Source organism: Myotis brandtii, unplaced genomic scaffold, assembly GCF_000412655.1.
Source record: "Myotis brandtii unplaced genomic scaffold, ASM41265v1 scaffold374, whole genome shotgun sequence".
NCBI lineage: Eukaryota > Metazoa > Chordata > Mammalia > Chiroptera > Vespertilionidae > Myotis > Myotis brandtii.
In genome coordinates this window covers 1,837,204-1,859,368 of record NW_005364372.1, presented here as the reverse complement: position 1 = coordinate 1,859,368, position 22,165 = coordinate 1,837,204, and the positions used below count along the sequence as shown (strand labels likewise).

Here is a 22,165-nt window from a genome sequence, read left to right as displayed (position 1 = left end):
GGAGCCTCTCCTGCCTCCTCAGCAGCGCTAAGGATGTCCCACTGCAGCTTAGGCCTGCTCCCTGCTGGCAAGTGGACATCCCCCGAGGGCTCCCGGGCTTCCAGAGGGGTGTCTGACTGCCAGCTTAGGCCCAATCCCCCCAGGGAACAGGTGTAAGCCAGCAGGTGGTCATCCCCCAAGGGGTCCCAAACTGCAAGAGGGCACATTCCAGGCTGAAGGACCCCCCTGAGTGCACAAATTTTTGTGCACCGGGCCTCTAGTATATATATAAGCCTAAAGTGTAAATTGTCCCCTCTGGAGTTCGACCGGGAGACCGGGAGTTTGATCGCTCACTATGATGTGTGCTGACCACCAGGGGGCGGCGTGGAATGAAAGAGGGCCCCGGCTGGCAGCTGGCAGCTGGGGAAGGGAGGTCCTGGCTAGCAGCCAGAAGGTCCCGATAGGCCCTGATCACTGGCCAGATGTAGGGACCCTACCTTTGCACAAATTTCATGCACTGGGCCTCTAGTACATAATAGTTTCACTGTCCTAAAACCCCCCTGTGCTGCTCTTATTCATCTTCCCCCACCCCCCACCCCTATGCCCCTACACAAATCCCTAGCAACCACTTGATCCTTTTAGGGTCTTCATAGTTGCACCTTTTCCAAAATGTCCTATAGTTGGAATCTTATAGTATGTAGCCTTGTCAGATTAGCTTTTTTCACTTAGCTTAAATATGCATTTATGGCTCCTCCATGTCTTTCCATGGCTTGGTAGCTTCTTTCTTTTTTATCACTGAATCATAGTCATTGTAGGGATGTGCCACAGTTTGTTTATCCAGTCACCTATGGAAGGGCACCTTGGTTGCTGCCACATTTTGGCAATTATGAATATACTGTTATAAATATTTATGTGCAGTTTTTTGTGTGCATATAAGCTTTTTCATAATAATCACCACCATCATCAACAATGACATACATGTAACAACAGCATACAGCAGTCAGTATTGCTTACTCACTTACCTGGAGTCAGCGGGGGTCAGTGAGGTGACTGATGTTCTTGGTTGGGCTCATTCACGTGTCTGTGAGTTACTGTTTGTTAGCTGGAGTTATTGGGACATGTGGCTCTGCTTCATGGGTCTTATCCATTAGCAGGGGTGTAGAATTCAGGACCAAGGTAGAACCTTAACAAGCCTATGACAGTAACTGTCACACGGTCACTTCTAGTTCATCCTGTTGGCTGTCAAGTTACACATCCAGGCCCGGAGTCAGAGTGGATGGCACTCCAAAGTTAAATGGCAATGAGCATGGATGAAATGACAAAAATAAGGCTTTTTTGGGAAAATCTACTGGTACCATTATAATCCCTATTTTTTACAACCCTCCTTTGTGTTTTTCTTTCCAGAGACATTTCACAGTGTTTGCATTCAACTTTCCATCCCTGGATGCTCTGAACACCATCTACAGCCACATCCTTAGTTTCCACTTCCAGCAGCAAGCGTTCAGTCCATCAGTTCTCAGGAGCGGCCCCACACTGATACAGGCAGCAATCGCGGTCCATGTGATGATGGCACGTCACTTCTTACCCACGGCTGTTAGATTCCACTACCTCTTTAACCTGAGAGACCTGTCCAGCATCTTCCAGGTACCTGAATGGCTCTCTGTGATGCATCTCAGGTGGAGGAATGATTCTAGTAATATTCATGGCGTTCTGTTATATAACTTAGTTTAACACTCTGCTATTTACGTATTCTTTCACTTTATACCATCCACTTCTCTGGGAAGTAAGTATGGCGGGTTTGTTGGAGGACTTAATAGGCACAAGTTCTCAGATGCAGTATTTAGTTCCTGGGCTAGCTCTTGAAATACAGTCTTAGTTACATTCCTAAAAATGAGTATAAGATGGTAAATTTTCAAAATGTTGCTTATCATGGAGTGAAACTACTAATATATATGTACTACTATTATACTGTTGTTGTTTTTTAACTCAATAAATTGCTAAGTTCATTAAAGACGATCTTAAAGGAAATTATCTTGGAATATTATCACCTCTGAATTTTTAATTTTTTAAAATTTTACCTTCTAGGGGATTTTATTTGCATCTCCTGAATGTCTAAAGGGTTCAAATGATTTAATACGCCTGTGGCTTCATGAATCTTCTCGTGTTTATGGAGACAAACTGGTAGACACAAAGGATTGTGATTTGTTTCAGAAAAAATTGCTGGAAACTGCCTGTAAATATTTTGAAGTAAGTGGAGGAATGTCAGAGGTCACTGTTCGCTCCAGCACTGACTGGTGTTGCCTATGGATGGGAATAAGATGTGTAAATGCTTGCCTTGCTCAAACAGCTCTGATTCTGGAATACAATCGTTCTGTACAGGGGAACATCCCATCCACCTACCCATGGCTTGATCTGCACGCTTTTCCCTTGCTAGGCCACGCCGCCTCCAGATGGATCATTCTGGATGGTTGGCATGACCATGTTTTCTCTTCCTCCTCCTGCAGGGTGTAGACATCCATGTCCTGCTTCAGCAGCCCCTCATCTATTGCCACTTCGCCAGTGGTGGGGGAGACCCATGCTACCTGCCAGTGAAGGACTGGGAGGGGCTGAAGGCGCTTCTCACAGAGTCGCTGGACAACTACAATGAACTGAATGCTGCCATGCACCTCGTCTTATTTGAAGATGCCATGCACCACGTGTGAGTTGACTCATTAATGACGCTTTTTGTACAAAGTGAAAGTACCCATAGTCATTGTGTTTCCGTAGGTCGTACTGAGCACTCTGAGCTATCAGTTCTTTCTATTGTTTCCCATACAATAGAAAATGTAGTGTCTTCATAAACTGTCACTATCTTAATAATGTCTTACATGGTCCACTTCTTTCTGAAGTGTCATCACAGCCATAATTTCAACATAATCTACCCTGTTAGGTAAAATAATAACAAGGAAGAAGACCGGTGACTCCTTCAAAGTCATAAAGGCCCTAAGTGGCAGAGACGGGATGGACGTAAATGGATTTTCACCGATTAAGCATGTTTAGGGAGTGGCTACTGCATGCTCAACAGGAACATTGCCAGTCTGTTCAGTGTTTTTGTGCAAATTAGGAAAAAAGGGGGGAAGAGCATGTTTTCTTGACAGACAATTAGGAAAAGGCCTGTGTCCTGGTATAGAGCTTGGCTGTCAAGGCTCTCGCTCACCGCCTGGACTGGGCACCTCATGCAGTGCACTGAGTATAGGACCGTCTGCAGGGCCTCTGTGGTCTGATATTGTCGTAGGTACTGGGGATGGAGCAACAAACAGTCTAGTCCGTTCTCTAGGTGCGCTTACATCTTAGCGATTCATATGGATATGTACAAGGACATGAACAAACAAGCAGAAAAGTGTCAGAAAGTGATGTGTCACACTGAGAAACAGGATGGGCTGATTCTGAGAAATAAAATATGTGGATTCCTAAAGAGGAACTGAGTATCTATGTGAGGAGGTGATGTTTAAGGTGAGATCAACATGATAAGCAAGAGCTGGGCATGGACAGATGTGGAAGAAGAACATTCTGGGGGAAGGCAAATTTCTTGTGGGCCCAGGGCTGAACGTTCAGAAACAGAAAGAGGGTTATCACAGCTGCAGGAAAAGCGAGGGGAGCAGTATGTGCATATATGACAAGGCTGGAGAGGCAGGAATGGGCCTCACTTCTGCAGGATGCTTCCTTGTAACCAGGGGAAGATGTTTTGATTTTACTCTAAGTTCAGTGAGATGCTTTTGGACAGATTTGTAGCATGGGAATGATGTGATTTATTGAATAGTCTGAGCAGCTTGTCTGGCTGCTGCTGTGTGGATTCCTTTGATTGAACTTTTGGGCCAATGCTGTTCTACTAGTCACATTCATGTCTCACTGGCTGTATTAGTTTGCTGGAGCTGCTGTAACAAAATGTCGCAAACTGGGTGGTTTAGAAAAATAAATGTTTATTGTCTCACAGTTCTGGAGGCAAAGAGTGTGAAATCAAAGTGTCAGAAGGGTCAGAATGCTCTCCTAACTTCTGGTGGTTCCTTGGCTTAACTCCAATCCTCACGTGGCATTCTCCGTGTGTCTGTCCAAATTCCCTTTTATAAGGACACCGGTTGTATTGGATAAGGGGCCCACCCAAAGAGTGTGAAATCAAAGTGTCAGAAGGGTCAGAATTCTCTCCTAGCTTCTGGTGGTTCCTTGGCTTAACTCCAGTCCTCACGTGGCGTTCTCCCTCCGTGTGTCTGTGTCCAAATTCCCTTTTGTAAGGACACCGGTTGTATTGGATAAGGGGCCCACTCTACTCTAGAATGACATCATCTGAACCAGTTACTTCTGGAATGACCCCGTTTCATATAAGCTTATGTTCTGAGGTACAACTTTAACATATGAGTTGGAGGGGACACCATTCAGTTAATAACACTGGCCTTTTTAGTAAGTGGTACTTGGGCAAAGATTAAAATAATGAAATCGTGATTAAAAGTAAGTCAAGAAAGAAGGAAGTATGTGAGGAAAGACATCCAAACAGACCAAAATATGTGGGGAATTCAATTTTTGAAAAGATCTACTCTTTAAAATGCTTAGCCCAAAGTGCCTAAGAAAAATTGTGAGGCCTCCGCATTATAAGCTAAGTATTGATTGTTTTATCAATCCCTTTGCAGTTGTAACACCCTGATTACCCAGTTTTAGTTGGAATCTATGACCATGGTGGTAGCTACATTACTAGTAACTCTGTGTCTGGTGGGGCAGGTCTACACTGACTGTCTGAATGCCTGGGCTCAGGTGAGAGGGGGCTCAGGCGAGAGGGACCTCCCGCTGACGCTGTGGGAGTCTTCATGTAACCCTTCCACAGGGAGTGCTCAGGGGCCTGGAACGGAAGGCTGTTTCTTTGATCAGGGAATCTGAGCTCGAAGCTGACTTCCTGAGTCAGAGGTGGCTTCAGAGAGTGTCCTCGGGTGTGGTAGAAAGGGCCGTGGCTGCTTAGAGAGTCCTGTGAGGCACAAACCTCAGAGTGTACATTGAAATGACATGAAAACCCTCTTTGTAACTTGGGGTTTCACTCGTGTCAGAGCAATTTTACAGCTTTCCCACAGTGGTTTTGTTGTGTGGTCACATTAAGTAAAATCTAAGGGTTGGCTGAGCTTGTAAAAAAAAAACCCATCTTTTCAATTATTGAAGGTTTTCGGGAAATGCTCACGCGTGCTGGTCCTAGTCTAAGTGACCCCAACCCAGCTTCATTGTTTCAGGAAGTGCTCTGTAAAAAACCATCTGTGTGGACCATTCAGGCCTGCAGTTTCAATTCATTTCAGAAAAGCAACCTCGAGTTAGCACCATGGTGTCCAATTTGGGGGTTTTTTTGTTTGTTTGTTTGTTTTTGCATTTGGTATCCATATGTTTATATTTTGTTTGTTGTTTTTCTTAATATCTACAACATAATTATGATGTCTTTCTTCAAACACATATTTTGATCATGGTAAAGCCAACTTATTCCTGTTTTTAAACGTAGCAATAATATCAACAGCTTCTCCATTCAGAATCTCTTCAATAATATAGGGCAAGGGATTAGCTGGCCTTGCTGGAAATCTAATTTGGTGATTCTGAAGGATTTTAGCAAATTTTCTAGAGTGTTTGAGGCCCAGGGAAAGCTTTGGTGTGAAGGAAGTAAGAATCATATAAAAGAGGCGATTGCTTAACCTGCGTGAAGTAAATTGCTGGTGCGAGGTTCACCGGTCTAAACAAATCCATTCTTTCCAAATTAATTCTACGGCAAAGGTTTCTGGCACAAAGACATTCTCCCTTTGACGTTGTCCTGCGTGGATGCTGATGGGAAGAGTGGGATCATATTTGCTAATCAAACAAATCCCAGGCATTGATCAAAGACCTGTGTGTGTGTTCTCGAGTTTTGGTGGAGGGTGCTTACACAGTAAGAGAGTCCAAGATGCTATTAGCAGAGGACGGTTTGTTAGACGAACATTGCGAGGGCAGATGCAGGCAGCATCTTTGATGGGGAAACAGAAGAATAAGAGCTAAAAGATTGGAAGAAACATTGGAATTTAGCGTCTAAATATTTATCTAAAAAATGAAAGAGCCCTAGTCCCAGGTTTCCCGCTGCGGTGGGTGCGCTTTTTCTCACCAGGTGTCGCATCAGCCGAATCCTCCGGGCGCCTCAGGGCTATGCCCTCCTGATCGGAGTGGGCGGCAGCGGCAAGCAGAGCCTGTCCCGGCTGGCGGCCCACATGTGCAGCCTGGAGGTCTTCCAGGTCACCCTGACCCAAGGCTTCGGGGTCCAAGAACTCCGGGTGAGTAAAAGTGGGGACCCCCTCCCCTCGTCAGCTCTGACTCCCAGATTTGGCCAAGGCCTCTCCACCCAGCAGAGGGGGAGGACAATCCCTTTAGAGGATTTAATTTAATCCCTTTGGCTTTTTCTCCTTCATGGTCAAACTAGGCATCGTAAATGTTTATGGATTGTTATAGGTGTCTACGCCTATAGCCCTGGCTCAGAAAATATTTTATTACATACTTGCTTCCTTTGCATTGACCACACCTGCTGTGCAGCACTGTTCACATTCCCGTGTAAAGGAGGGAGAAGGCACTGCCTCTGCAAGTGCACAGGGATTCCTCCCACGTGGGATCAGGTTATGACACTAAAATGCAATGGAAATACATTCAAGAAACTCACCGGTCTTTAAACTTTTGCTTTTTTATTCCACCTTTATAAGTGCAAATAGGTTCTTTCCACTTTGGTTAAGATCATGACCATAAAATTCAATGGAAACACATTCAAGAAATGCATGCGTTTTAAAAATTTGCCTTTTTAATCACAACCCTACCTACAAAATAGTACTTAGAATTTGTGGCAAGTGCTGTTTTAAAACATAAAACCCCAAAGCACATGCTTTCAGTATTACTAAACGAAACTAAATAGTCAAAACAAAAAGTGTTTTCAATGAACTAGACAGTCATTATCAAAATGAGCAGAAATGTCCCTACACTGTCTGGCCTGACCGAGGCTTCACCGAGTTCACATCTGCTCCCCCAGAATGGAACCCCCCCAGCAGCAGCCTGCTTTCATCCCTCTGCGCCAGTAAAGCCACAGACGTGACACCCTCACACTCATACCAGGCCTGGAGGTGATGTCATGCTGTTTGCCCCCATAGCAGGTCCCAGGGAGGAAAGAGTATGTAAGCAGATGGCGAGTACACCAGGCAGCTCTCCTGTGATAGTCACTCAGTCCTTCCCAGCACTCGCACACATACTCCCTGCGTCGCGTCAGCATTTTAACAAAACATGAGTGATGGCCTCCTTTCCTTACAGGTAGATCTAGCCAATTTGTTCATCCGAACCGGAGCCAAGAACATGCCCACTGTGTTCCTGCTGACAGATGCCCAGGTTCTAGATGAGAGCTTCCTCGTGCTGATTAATGACTTGCTGGCATCAGGTGATTAAACCAACACCTTTCTTGAAAGATCTTCCCCAATGACAAATGGTCTGTAGTCCCAGTGAACTTTAAAGAGAGATCATCTGTCTTGGAGATGCCGGGGCAGTCTTTGGGGAGAAACCTATAAACCTAACTAATTTGCGGTGCACCGCTTTCTTAGTGTGCTCACGGAGGTGAGGTGCTCGGAGGGGCCTTCAGTGGAGTAAATGTTGTTCCTATGTGTACGAGTTTAGTGTGTCGTGTGTCTTGTAAATGCAAAAAGAAGAAAGGGGCATTTCTGATTTTCCCAGTCTTACTGTGTCAGTTGAGCTGAACTGTGTATTGTAAAGCATTTTGACCATTAAAAAAATCATATCTAACATTTAAATTGTGAGGGTCTTTCAGTAACTCTTCTTATTTCTTTGGGGGCAGGAGACATCCCCGATCTCTTCAGCGATGAAGATGTGGACAAGATTATTTCTGGAATCCGCAGTGAAGTTCGTGGTCTGGGCATGGTGGACTCCAGAGAAAACTGTTGGCAGTTCTTTTTGGCCAGGGTGCGGCTACAGCTCAAAGTAAGAGACACACGCTTTACTGGCATATTATTTAAAACCTGCGCTGGGAACTCTGATGTGGTTCGGTTTCAGGATTTATGTCCTGAGTTTGAATTTTGGACATTCATTCCATAACGACACATCCAGTCATCAGTGTGAAAGGACATTTGCGTTTCTGCAGGCCCAGGTGTGGCGCGTACCTGCCTAATGTTTCCCGTGATGCTGAGCTCCTACACAGCATCGTGCTGCGTGGGCTGTGCAGCACGCGGTTGAACTGGACGTGGTCTCGGTCCTTGAGGAGCTGACACTATGACAGGATATAAGAGCCCTCACAAATAATTGTAGTCAGGGCCGATGTAAGCAGTGCGGGGTTTACAGAGGAGCTCAGTGTCCTTCCTAAATGCCTTAGGCCCTGCCAGAGGAAGCAGTGTGCCTTGTTTCAACTGTGGATTGCAATTCATGAGGAAGGGATGGGGTGGGGAAGAACTTTCAGGGGAGGAAATAGAATGTATATAAAAACTAGAGGCCCGGTGCCTGAAATTCGTGCACTTGGGGGGTCCCTCAGCCCCGCCTGCACCCTCTCGCAGTCCAGGAGCCCTCAGGGGATGTCTGGCTGACAGGCCCGCTCCTAAGCTGTCAGTCAGACATCCTTAGCACTGCTGCATGGGAGAGGCTCCCACCATTGCCGCTGCGCTCACCAGCCATGAGCCTGGCTTCTGGCTGAGCAGCGCTCCCCCTGTGGGAGTGCACTGACCACCAGGGGACAGCTCCTGCATTGAGCTTCTGTTCTCTGGTGGTCAGTACGTGTCATAGCGACCAGTTGTTCCGCTGTTTGGTTGATTTGCATATTAGCCTTTTATTATATAGGATAAGGGTATATATAATATATCCTGGCTGGTGTGCTCAGTGGTTAGAGCGTTGACCCCCCTACACTGAAATGTTTTAGATTATATTCCAGGTCAAGGACATGTACCTGAGTTGCAGGTTTGATCTCTGCCCCCCCAGTTGGGGCATGTGCAGGAGGCAACCAATGGATGTTTCTCTCTCACATGGATGTTTCTCTCTCTCTTTTCTCCCCTTCCTTCCCTTCCACTCTCTCTAAAAATCAATGAAAAAAATATCCTCAGGTGAGGATTAACAACAACAACAAAGAATAAGGGTGGACTGCACAGTAGATATTTGGAGAAACCCAAGACTTCCTGTTAGGAGAACTAGGTCAATCAGGCTGGGAAAGTAAATTGGGATGAGGAAGGGAGGCTGTAAGTCATTTAGGGAGCAGTGGGAGAAGTTTGGGCTAAGGAAGTGAATTATATCAGCACTTGAGGGCAAGTAATATTACTCAGATGACCTGAGGCTCAACCCCAGGTCCTTCCCCCTAGACCCGTGGTCGGCAAACTGCGGCTCACGAGCCACATGCGGCTCTTTGGCCCCTTGAGTGTGGCTCTCCCTAAGCCTTAGGAGTACTCTAATTAAGTTAATAACAATGTACCTACCTATATAGTTTTTAAGTTTAAAAAGTTTGGCTCTCAAAAGAAACTTCAATCGTTGTACTGTTGATATTTGGCTCTGTTGACTAATGAGTTTGCCGACCACTGCCCTAGACGACTCTATGCTGCAGTGTAGTTTATAGAAATAGAATAGAACCAAATAACAGCAGCAATAAAGAGCAAGTATTATAACGGAACACGAAACGCCCCCAACTCATGGCAGGATGCCAGTTTAAGGAAAATTCCGGCTTCCTAGGATAAAAATGGTTAGCAGCCTAGGAAAGTTACTACTTTGCTACTTCTAATGTTGTCCGCCTGTCAAGTTACTGACAAGTTCCAGGGCTGTGACAGCCTGGGGCACACAGGAGAGGGACGAGGCAGTGACATTAGCCGTGAGTATACCTCTGCTTGGAGGGGGAGAGTAATTGTAAGGTTCCCTTCCACCCCACGGTGTCAAATTCCATATTAATCTCACTAGCAATTCTGGGCTGAGGTGAGAAGATAAGAACGTACAGTTTAGTTGCCCAAAGAGTTTTCTCCTCATCAAAAAATGTCACTAAGAATATGTTTGCCAGGTTGTAACAAGGCCAGGGATCTCTCCCTGTGCCATTGTGATAGATTTGCATCAAATTTTCTCCATGAAATAGCAAAACAAGTACAGTAGTAGAATTTGAGACAGGCATGTTGTAAATCACTGGCTGTCAGAGTCTGTTCCTCAGAGCAGCAGAGTGAGTATCACCTAGAAACTTGCTAAAAATGCAAATCCCCCAGCCCTTCCCACCAAGACCTCTTGAGTCAGAAACTCTGAGCAACCTCTATTTTAATAAGGCCTCCTCGTGAATCGGAGGCGCACTGAGATTGTGAGACCGGTCGTTAAAAATCATGGTAAAATGAACATTCTTCACGCATGTCTTTTATACACGACTTTGCTTGCTTCTCTAGACTAAATTCCTGGGAGAGGAATTGCTGGAATCCATAGGTACGGCTTGCAGCGGGTTTAAAATACGCCTGCCAATGCTCTTCTAACTCAGGTGGGGGCGAGGGCCCCTCTCCTTGAAGCTGGGGGGCTTAGGACAGCCTCTGCTACCAGAGCGGGAGCGGTAAGGCGGGGTGCTGCTGGGTAACTTCTGAGGCCGAGTCACACAGGGCCAACTTTCCACCGAACTGTTTGGTTTTGTTTATAAGAGTTCTCTCTGTGTCAGTTAGCCTTATGTATGTGCCTCAGATAGTCCCCGTTCTGTCATTTGCCTTTTAAATGTATATATGTCTGTTTATTTGTTTATGACTTTAAAGTTTTAAAAAGTTGTTACGTTAGATTAATCAGCATTTTCCTTTATGGGTCTGGGGGTTTCTTGAAATTTCGGATCGTGTTTTTCTCTCCAAAATTACAAAACACTTCACTAGAAGCAGCTGGTACTCAATTGGATAACAAATAAGAGAATGAAGCGTCCCACTCACCGAGTCCAGACTAGCTCAGTGATTCCCTTATAGACCTTGGCTTCCTCGTCTCTCTCCTCCCCGTGCCTCTCCCCGTGCCTCCTGCTTCCAGGCGGGAAGAAGACTTGGGGCTCTTTGTATCACGAAACCAAAGCTTCCTCCTGAAGCTCAAGCTGATGTCTTACAGGCCACAAGTGTGTCACATGCCACCTCTACCTATAGGGAGTCTGGAGAAGTGAATGTGTGATAGAGTGAGCTGAGGAGTTTCAGGTTATTTTTCCCCAAAAAGATATATTTTTAAAAGTTTTTGTTGTTGTTGTTTTACTACTTGCTCAAGGATATTTTTTTTCCATTGATTTCTTTTCTTAGAGAGAGTGGAAGGGAAGGGTAGAGACACAGAGAGAGAGAGAGAGACATGGATGTGAGAGACACACAGTGATTGGTTGCCTTCCCCAGGGCCGGGGATCGAGCTTGCAACCGAGGTACGTGCCCTTGACCGGAATTGAACCACAACCCTTCAGTCCAAGGGCCGATGCTCTAACCCAGCCGTGGGCAAACTACGGCCCGCGGGCTGGATCCGGCCCGTTTGAAATGAATAAAACTAAAAAAAAAAAAGACCGTACCCTTTTATGTAATGATGTTTACTTTGAATTTATATTAGTTCACACAAACACTCCATCCATGCTTTTGTTCCGGCCCTCCGGTCCAGTTTAAGAACCCATTGTGGCCCTCGAGTCAAAAAGTTTGCCCACCCCTACTCTAACCACTGAGGAAACTGGCTAGGGTCCAAAAAGATCTTTTTATCTCACAATCATGCATTTCTTCCTACTGATTTAAAGCACTATTATTATTTATTACCTGCCAAATAGCCATATTATTTGGATCTATTTCTAGATCCTCTATTCTCTCTTCTTGATACGCCTCTTTACTACTGATCCCAGCCTGGTATTATGTGAATTATTAAAGTTTTATTATACATTTTTATATCTAATATCTAATTGCTCTTTCTTGTCTAGTGTTTCTTTGTTGTTCTCACCTGTTTATACATCTGGATAAACATCAGAATAATTTTGTCAAATTCTAAACACAATGCATTTTGATTTTGATTGAAGTCATGCTGAAGGCTAATTTTATACTAGGGAGAATTTAATCTTTATGATAAATTTCTTTTGTAGATGGAATATTCCTTTCATAAGGTTTTTTATGGTGGATTGTTTGTGTATAGGAGAGGTGTTGATTTTTATTTATAGCTGGCTATTTCACTGCCTCTCTGATAGTTTCTGTAAGTCCATTGATACCATAAGGCCTGCAGGTAGTATTTTATCTTTCCTAATATTCTGTTTATCTGCTCTTATCCCTCGTCGCATTGGTAAGTCTGCAGAAGAATATTCAATAATTAATGGCTGTAGTGAGAATTTTGACTTTTATATTAATGAAGATGTTTCTAATATTTCACTATTCTGTCTTCTGTTGGCCTTTGCTTCAGGATAGATATCTTGTCAAGGATGTCTCTACCTATTACATTCCTTTCAGTAGCTGTTGAGATCCTTGTACTCACTAGTAATTGTGTGAAATTTTACATTTTTATGTTGTTAAATCCATTAGTCTTTTCCTGTATGTGTTTCCTGTGATCTGTTTAGGCAGGCTTACCAAAGCTGAGATCAGTTTTCTAGTCATCTCTACTGGTGTTTAGTCTTCTTTCTAGTCTCATTTTTTAGTATGTACCTTTATGCAAGTTAGCATTTATTTTGGAGTTAGATATGGGTCATTTTCCCCCCATTGTCATAGGATTGCTAATTAAATAATGTCTCTTTCCTACTAAAATGAGTAGGAGGGCTTTTTGCTTTTTAGTTTAGTTTTGCTTTTTAATTCTAAGGAGGAGTAGGATATTTCCCTCAAGTACTCCTGACCCTTCTTGGCCTTGTCACTTGGTTTGTTGTATCAGGAGAAAGGTCAGCGGTCAGTGCTGAGGGAGAAATAATATGCCATAAAAATGGATCACCTTTTGGCTGGAAAACGGCAGCTTCTTTCTCTTTAATCCATATATATTCCCCAATCCTTGGAATTAAAAAAGATTCTGGATTTGCTCTATGTTAGTTTCATATATTGTGACACTCACGGGCATGTGCTAAACACTCAGATTTCTGATGAGCTGCTGTCTCCTTTGCGCGTGTTCCTAGCTGGGCAGCATGGGAAGCTCACTGTGCTACGGGGTTGCTGAGCACACCTGGCAGGTCAAGCTAAATGATGTGATGTTGCCACCCCATTACCCATGCTCACCACCCAAAGCCGGCTCCCATTTGGATGGCAGGGGCAGCGAGAACCTGTTGGCTGCAAAACATGACCTGCGATTCCCACAGGGCAGTTCCCATTAATGACAATCAGATGTGTGTCCTTGCATTGCCTGAAATAAACCAGTAAGTAAGTGCCAAACGCCTTCTCTCCTTCACATTAGTACATGTGTCTTTTCTTACGTAATTTTTATCTTGCAGCTAGTACTTGCATCTTCTCTCCAGCTGACTTTAGTTAACCCCAGAGCTTTTCTTTCTTGTCCTCCTTCCTGGCCATCTGATGCCAGAGGGACAAGAACACTTGACATATGTAGCAGCCCCTGATTCATTCCCAAGATTTTACAATTCTGTCTGTCTTGTTACATATATATATCTATCTACTTAGGTGTGTGTCTATTGTCTGTGTGCCTGTCTATCTGTCTGAGAGATCTATTTCTGATCATGTAAGAAATATATGCTCATTGTGTAAAATTTTAAAATTCATAACCATCTGAAGAAAATAAAAACTATGGTATTATATAACCTACAGATAATATTTTGTCTTTCCTCCTATTCTATTTATCTGCTCTTATCCCTTATTGCATTGGTAAATCTACAGAAGAATATGAAAGAATTAATAGAAATAGTGAGAATTTTGTTACCTAGAAACAACTACTGAAAATATGTTGGCATGTTTCCTTTCAGTATTCTGTGTGTATATATGGACATACAAAGTTCAGAACTTTTTTTTTTACATCTCTCACTGTTTCCTTTACCTTTCTTTGCCTTTTTGATTAGAAGGCTCCCACAGGAAAAAAAAAATCAAATGATTCCAAGAACTTGGTGGATAGAGTGAACTATTTAACTCAAATGTACTTTATTCTAAATAACAATTGGTGCAAAACCTTTATCCATTTATACCCTTTGCCAAATTTCATATTGGTTTGTTAATATTTATATTGATTTATAAGAGCTCTTTATATATCTGAATAATATTTATATGTTTGTAATGTCCTTGTCTGTTTTGCATGTTGCCAGTGCACTATAATTCTGCCAACTGTGTTTACAATGACATCTGTTTTACATTTATATGTATAAAGTTTATCTGATCTTTCCTTGTGGCTTTTGTGTGTTAAGGCTTTTTAAAGAGGAATCTCCATGCTCCGTGGTTATAAAATGTTATCTTGAATTTTCTTTAAATTAACTTAAGTTTTTAATGTTTAGCCTTAGATTGTTACATACATTATAAGGTAGATTTTCTACTCCCCCCCAATTGTTTCAACACTATTTTTTAAAAAATATATTTTATTGATTTTTTACAGAGAGGAAGGGAGAGAGATAGAGAGTTAGAAACATCGATGAGAGAGAAACATCGATCAGCCGCCTCCTGCGCATCTCCCACCGGGGATGTGCCCGCAACCCAGGTACATGCCCTTGACCGGAATTGAACCTGGGACCTTTCAGTCCGCAGGCCGACGCTCTCTCCACTGAGCCAAACCGGTTTTGGCTGTTTCAACACTATTCTATTTCATCACCATTTGAAATTATTCTAGTCTCATATATTGAATGCCTAAATATGTGACACTGTGTTATTGACTCTCTACTATGTTCCTCAAATCTGTCTATGCTTGCATAAACACAACTTTGTTTGTTGTAGCTCTACAGTATATTCTGGAATCTAGTAGGGCAATATCCTTTCCTTTTCTACATTTAAATTTTTGTTTTAATTTTTTAACTACAGTTTGTATAAGTGTTATATTAGTTTCAGGTGTATAACACAGTAATTAGACATCTATATACCTTGCAAAGTGATCACTGTGGTAAGTCTAATATCTACCTGGCACCATATATAGGTATTACAATATTATTGGCTATATTCCCTACACTGTTCTTTACACTCCTATGACTGGTTGGTTGGTTGGTTGGTTGGTTTGGCAAACACCTCTAGGGTTATTTATTTCCCTCTTTTTTTAATTACAATTTTTTTCAATTACAGTGTGCATTAAATATTATTTTATATTAGTTTCAGATATAAAGCATGGTGGTTAGACATTCACGTACTTTACAAAATGTTCCCCCTGATATTTCCAGTACCCACATGGCACCATACATAGTTATCACACTATTTTCGACTGTATTTCCTACGCCGTACTTTACATCCCCATGACTATTTTGTAACTACCAACCTGTACTTCTTAATCCCTTCGTGTTTTTTTACCCAGTCCCTCAACCCCCCTCCCCTCTGGCAGCCATCTGTCTGTTCTCTGTATCTACGAGTGTTTATGTTTTATTTGTTCATTTATATTGTTCTTTAGATTCCACATCCCATGGCTGTTTTTTGTCACTGAATTTGTACATCTTAATTCCTCCACCTTTTTCACCATCCTTCCAACCCTCCTCCCATCTGGTAACCATTAGTTTGTTCTCTCTGCATTTGTTTCTGTTTTGTGTTCATTTATTTTGTTTTTTTAGATTCCACATGTAAGTGAAATCATATGGTATTTGTCTCTGTCTGACTTATTTCACTTAGCATAATATCCTCTAGGTCCGTCCATATTGTCTCAAATGGCAAAATTTCATTCTTTTGAATGGCCTAGTAGTATTCCATTGTGTATATGTATCACATCTTCTTTACCCATTTGTCTATTGATGGATATTTGGGTTGCTTTCATATGTTGGCTATTTTAAGTAATGCTGCAGTGAACATAAGGGTACATATATCTTTTTTAATTAGGGTTTTGGATTTCTTTGGATAAATACCCAAGTGGCATTGCTGGATCATATGGTAGTTCTATTTTTAACTTTTTGAGGAACCTCCATACTGTTTTCCATAGTGGTTGCACCATTTTACAATTCCATCAACAGTGCAAAAGGTTCTTCTCCATATCCTCATCAACATTTGTTGTTTGTTGGTTTATTGGTGATAGCCATTCTGACAGGGGTTTTATGGTTTCAAGTGTTCAGTCTATTTTGAGTTTCTTCTTACATATATAACAACACGATCCAGTTTCATTCTTTTGCATGCATTTGAGCAGTTTTCCCAACACCGCTTATCAAATTGATTGTTATTACCTCAGGGCATATTCTTGCCTCACTTGTCATAGGTTAATTGACCATATAGGTGTGGGTTTATTTCTGGGCTCTCTGTTCAGTTCCATTGATATCTATCTGTTTTTATGTCAACACCATGCTGATTTGATTGCTATAGTTCTATAGTATTCCTTTTCTACATTTACTTAGATATCTGTAACTTTACACTCCCAGATGAACTGGAAAATCAGCTTAACATAAAAAAAATGAATGTTTATATTTGCGGAAAGATACCCTTAACAATACCACATGATTTAGGACCGGCCTATGTAGTGATTGTGTGCCCGGAAAACAATAGACTCCAGTCAGTGATGTTCTTTCTCTCAGTCGTTATGGACATATCAGTGACTAATATTGTCCTGTGTTTCTTCTGTCAAAGTACGTGTGTGTGTGTGTGTGTGTAAAGTCTTAAATGTTAAGTCTGTACCTAACCAATTTATTGCAATATTGTATGTACAGTCAGACCAGTGTCCTGTGTTTTCATCCTTTGTGAATTAAAATTTCTCACTTGTTTTTTGTAATAACAAAATGAGTACTTTTTTTTTTGTTTCAACAGCTTGAGTTTTCGTAGAAAATATATTAAAGGCTGAAAAAAACACACACACAATGAGAATGTATAGACTAATTTGGGAATGTTGTGGATACACTTAACAGTATTGAATGTTCCCATTCATTCACCTACGCAGTTTTATTTATTATAACTTAAGGTTTTTCCCTGAGAAAGTTCTTTCTTGATATTTCTACCCTTTATTCTTTCATATGAACTTTAGAATCACTTTGTAGAGCTCTACAAAGTGATTTCCTGTTGGGAATTATTAGAATTGCCTAAAATTTGTTAATGTGGGGGAAATTAACATCTTTATAATAATGGAGCTCCTCAAGGAATGTGGCACACCGCTTCATTTAGTCAAAATGTCTCTATTGGCCTTCAGTGAAGCAGATAGCTATCTTTATGTATGTTACACAGTTCTCGAGTTCTTTTCTCAATATCTTACATTATTTTTTTGCTCTTGCCAAATTTTCTAACTGTCCATGGTAGATATATAAGAAAGCTGGTGGAGGGAGGGAGGGTGCTTGCTTGTTTATTTTACCAGCCAGTTCATTGTTGGGAAAACAGGCATCCACCCGCAAATTGTACAAACAAGTATAAAATTACAACTAAGCATATGAGAGATATGGGGGGGTATAAGATAATAAAAGACAGGACAATAAAGGTTTTATTGAGGAAAAATGGTGAGGAAGTGTCTCAAAGAATAAGTAGAAATAATCTCCTTTACTGTAGATGACAAAAGAGAATTTTAACAGCAGAAAGGAAAGGCTTAATCCCAGAAGGAAGGACATCCCTTTATATTGAGTTTGCATTTTGAGAAGCATGTTCATGTTCTTCACGTTTTGTTTACATTTGGATGTGGGTTTGCAAGGACAGTATTGGGTCTTGTTTCTCCAACTGCACATGTGTATAGAGTTGCTGTGTAGTGTCCTGTTCAGCAGGTAATCAGGCATCTGGTTTTCTGTTAAAAACAAAACAATAAGCACTGACATGAGGTTATGGGGCTGCAGACTGGTCTGGAGAGGAGTGTGTGGGCAGTGCAGCCCTGAGGATGGGCAGGCAGCTGAGAGGGAATACAGTCCATATACATATGAAAACATGGTGGGGATTGTAAGTCCTACTGTCTTTACTCTCCAGGTATGGATTTGCTCTTTGCCATATATTGGGATTCCACATACCACTTCTTTATGAGTTGAAGAGTTTCGTTCTTTAAAGAAAACAAAGGCACTAAAACTCCCCCATGTAAAATATTATCTCTTGAAAAAATTCTGTACTGGTCAGTATTCACAAGTAAAAGGTCATGGGAATAATTTGATTGTGTGTTACCTAAAAAGAAAATAGAAAAATGTATTGAAAGTGTATACATTGAATATGCTGTTGGATCTCATAAAAATAATTGAAATTAAAAAGTTATTGGGTGGGGATGATACAGGAAGATGGAAGGATGATAACTGGAGAGTATTTTCTATGCTAAACCTCCATTCCTATGAGGATTCAGATCTTATCATTCTTGAAAAACACTGAGACTTTTGAGGATAAAGTTATAGATAGAAGCTTCTGAAGGAAATATGTGGGAGGGTTACTTCTGAGAATAAACTATATCAGCTGGAAAAAACTACAGAGTGACGGTAGCAATCCAAATTTCCATTACAAGAGGAGATGGACTCAGTCCTGTCCATGATCTATGAGTAAATATATGCTTGCAGTGGGCTCTTATGTAGAAGAAATTGAAACGTATTACAAAGCACAGTGAAATGTGGGTTATTGCAAATGAGTCATAACACCTGTGTAGGGGGAAAAAGGGAGTAGAAAATTCTATGGTGTGGATCCCCAAAGCAGGTTTCTGACATCTAAATGTTAGAGCTGCAGGAAATACATAGATGGTGATTTCAGGGTTTGCTTTTTATTTGTGAGAATTTACTTTTAGAGCACAGCTGTCTGAGACATTTTTAACTTTATTTTCTTAACCGACTTTTCTTTCTAATCCACTACTGGGAAGTACCTTAAGCCACTGTGGCCATTTACAATTGCCAGGAACTATTTGGGGGGAGCATATTTCAGTTGCCTTCAATACTTAGAAGTAGATGATATCTGTTCAGGTCTGGGGTGCTCTCCTCCCCAAAACTCACAACTCGAGGTGTGCTTCAAATAATGGAAGTCTCAGACGGAACTCTGCTACTCATGGAGTTTGTGTGGAGCACGTAGCTTAAAACAGAGCTTAGAGTCTTAAATCCTGTTCTCTAAGTGAGTTGCAATCCCAGTTGTTTTTTAAGGAACCTGAACTAGCCCTTATTGCAAGGTTCCTTCTGGGAAGACATGGCAGTATTCATCATACTCACCTGTGAAAAGCTGAGAGCTTTTCCTCTAAGATCGGGAACCAGACAAGGATGCCCACACTCGAAGGCATTATGCTTAGTGAAATAAGCCAGACGGGGGGGGGGGGGGGGGGGGGTGCGGGGGACGGGAGAAATACGACACGGTATCGCTTATATGTGGAATCTAAAAAGTAAAAAACTAAAACTCACAGAAACAGAGTAGAAAAGTGGTTGCCAGGGGCCAGGGGATGGGGGAAATAGGTAGAGACTGGTAAGCAGCATATAAACTTTAAATTATAAGGTCTGAGGATCTAATGTATAATGTGACTACAGTTGATAACAGTGTTTTGTATAATTGAAATTTGCTGAGAGAGAACTTAAATGTTCTATCACCAAAAAAAAAAAAAAAAGGTAAATATATGGGGTGATGGATGTGTTAACTGACTTTCACAATGTCTGAGTGTATAAAATCATCACACTGTGCTCTTTAAACATCTTGTAATTTTATTTCTCAATTATATCTCAATAAAGCTAAAGAAGTAAATTACCAACAACATAACACCCTTTTCCAATCATTTATTTGTCTATTTTTTATAAATTTGTTGCTATGTTAATCTCTCACGAAATTAAGGGTAATATAATAGGGAAAAATGATTCCCTCCCATAAAAATATTCCTTGAGCAACAGCTTGAGTTTGCTCCAGATTGTCTGTGAAGTTGTAGAGACTGTTTTAGAAAAAGAAGAAAACAATCGACAGTTTCCAGACATTAGCATGGGCTCTCAAAAACAAAAAAATCTCACATAAGACTACCACCCAGGAAACTGGGCGGCAGGATAAATTCTGTGCTAGATTCTAGCAAAACTGGAAATCGGGCAGTGAATTGGGTCAATAATTGCACTCTTCCAGCAATTTCTTAGGAATTACTAATGTCCTTTCATTCTTAGGAAGTACTAATGAGCAGGTGTATTTCTCTAATTTAGTTCTCAGCATCTATTTTAGATGATAGTTGGAATTTAGGTTAATAATGATTATCTAATTTATTTAAAATTTCATAAATGTTTTATTTCACTCTGTATGTTGAATAGAGACTTAGATTCGGTGAGTATGTCACTTACTGCAAAAGCATTGAACATGTAAATGTTTCCTTTAAGTATTCCCATAGTAACTTTAGAACTATTAGGTTTCGCTGTGGGTGGCAGAATCACCTGGAGGACTCTTCGTAACGCAGGCTGCTGAGCCCCATCCAGACAGCATGCCAGTAACAAGTGTAGAAATGTAATGGGTTGATGTGGTGGAAATAGTTAGGATCTCAAGTAAAGGATGCTTTCTTTCCTGCTGCCTTGGCTACAATCATGTATAAGTGAAGTTTTCTAAAATTGTCACAAATGAGAGATCAGTTGGGTGTGGAAAACCCCCTTCTCAGAAAGGAGAAATATTCAAGTCTGGGGAGAAAAGAAGGCTGGTAGGAGAAACCTAAGAACTGAGATATAAGTGAAAATTATGCATTGTAACTGAGGCTCATTTAACTTAGCACATGCAGTATTAGAGCGACTAATACATCTGTAGTTAGGCTCTTGAATTTAATGAATATATGATTAATCAGCTTAGGCATTATTAAAAATATTTTAGATCTTACATAGGATTTAGCTCTCTGGAGTTGTTGAAGAGCCAAAGAAAATTAAATAAACATAAAAATATCTGTTGCCCGACCAGGGTGGCTCAGTGGTTGACCTAGGAACCAGGAGGTTATGGTTTGATTCCTGGTTAGGGCACATGTCCGGGTTGTGGGCTTGATCCCAGATGGGAGGCGTAGAGGAGGCAGCCGGTCAATGGTTCTCTCTCATCATTGATGTTTCTATCTCTCTCTCCTTCTCCCTTCCTCTCTGAAATCAATACAAATATATTTTTAAAAAGTACATCTGTTAAATGAGATATTAAATGACTGCATATATGCTGGTGATTTTTATTATGTGAATTTTTAAAATACTTTAGGGGAAAAATCAATCCCTTTGAAAGAGAGTGTGGAAACATATTCAGATTTAAATGAACTCTTAAATCTTTAATTGCATAAATAAAACTTAATTTAAACCAGAAATTTGTAAAATTATTATCACAAGCATTCAGCAAACTGATTTTTTTACTCCTTTACAAATGTCAAGAACTCTAGTGAATGTACTTTACTTTAAATGAAAACAAAATAACCGATATGATAAAACAGTTTTTCAGAAAGTGTATCACACAGTTGTATGGGGCCGGATGAAGTAGTGAATGGAAGGAGACAGAAGATGAAAGGGTTGGCACTGTTTTGTCATGTGATTTGGTTTTGGTTTTTTAAAATTGTAATAATGTTATTTGTGTGATAGAAAAGAATACATTTCCCACTTTTAAAGATCATCATAAAAATGTTTGAAAGGAGAGAGGCCCGTTGTAACGAAAGCGCACAGCAGCCTTTCTGTCTGTGATGGGCAGCCCTCGGGCAGGTTTCCCCTCTGCAGTACGCGGGGGTCGTTGAATGTCACGGTTGGCTGTGCGCCTTTCTTCCCTTGTCCAGGATCGCAAGGCACCGCTTTGCTCACTCATCACCTCCTGTCTCTGCCCTGCCCCCGTGTCTCCACAGGTCATTCTGTGTTTCTCTCCAGTCGGTCACACACTGAGAGTTAGAGCTCGGAAGTTCCCAGCCATAGTGAACTGCACGGCTATTGACTGGTTTCATGCGTGGCCGCAGGAGGCTCTGGTCTCAGTCAGCAGGAGGTTCATTGAGGAAATCAAGGGGATTGAGGTATGTCGTGTCAGCCTCTGAATATCTCACACACACTCACACACTTACTCATACACACTCACTCACTCTCACACTCACTCTGACCAAAAGTTCCAATAAATGTTTTGCAAAATACACCTCCTATCACAGTGATGGCGAACCTATGACACGCGTGTCAGAGGTGACACGTGAACTCATTTTTTTGGTTGATTTTTCTTGGTTAAATGGCATTTAAATATATAAAATAAATATAAAAAAATATAAGTCTTTGTTTTACTATGGTTGCAAATATCAAAAAAATTTCTAT

At 41.4% G+C, this 22,165-nt stretch overlaps 1 protein-coding gene across 1 annotated transcript in view; it reads left to right on the top strand.

The window, feature by feature from the left end:
* The window catches only part of DNAH11 (dynein, axonemal, heavy chain 11), a 217,490-nt gene that overhangs the window by 97,676 nt on the left and 97,649 nt on the right, over positions 1-22,165 (top strand). The window contains exons 48-54 of the mRNA XM_014544612.1: positions 1,384-1,623; positions 2,065-2,226; positions 2,484-2,677; positions 6,116-6,278; positions 7,294-7,417; positions 7,829-7,971; positions 21,718-21,879. Of these exons, the coding sequence (XP_014400098.1) occupies positions 1,384-1,623; positions 2,065-2,226; positions 2,484-2,677; positions 6,116-6,278; positions 7,294-7,417; positions 7,829-7,971; positions 21,718-21,879 (1,188 nt within the window). The remainder of the gene's footprint in view (positions 1-1,383; positions 1,624-2,064; positions 2,227-2,483; positions 2,678-6,115; positions 6,279-7,293; positions 7,418-7,828; positions 7,972-21,717; positions 21,880-22,165) is intronic.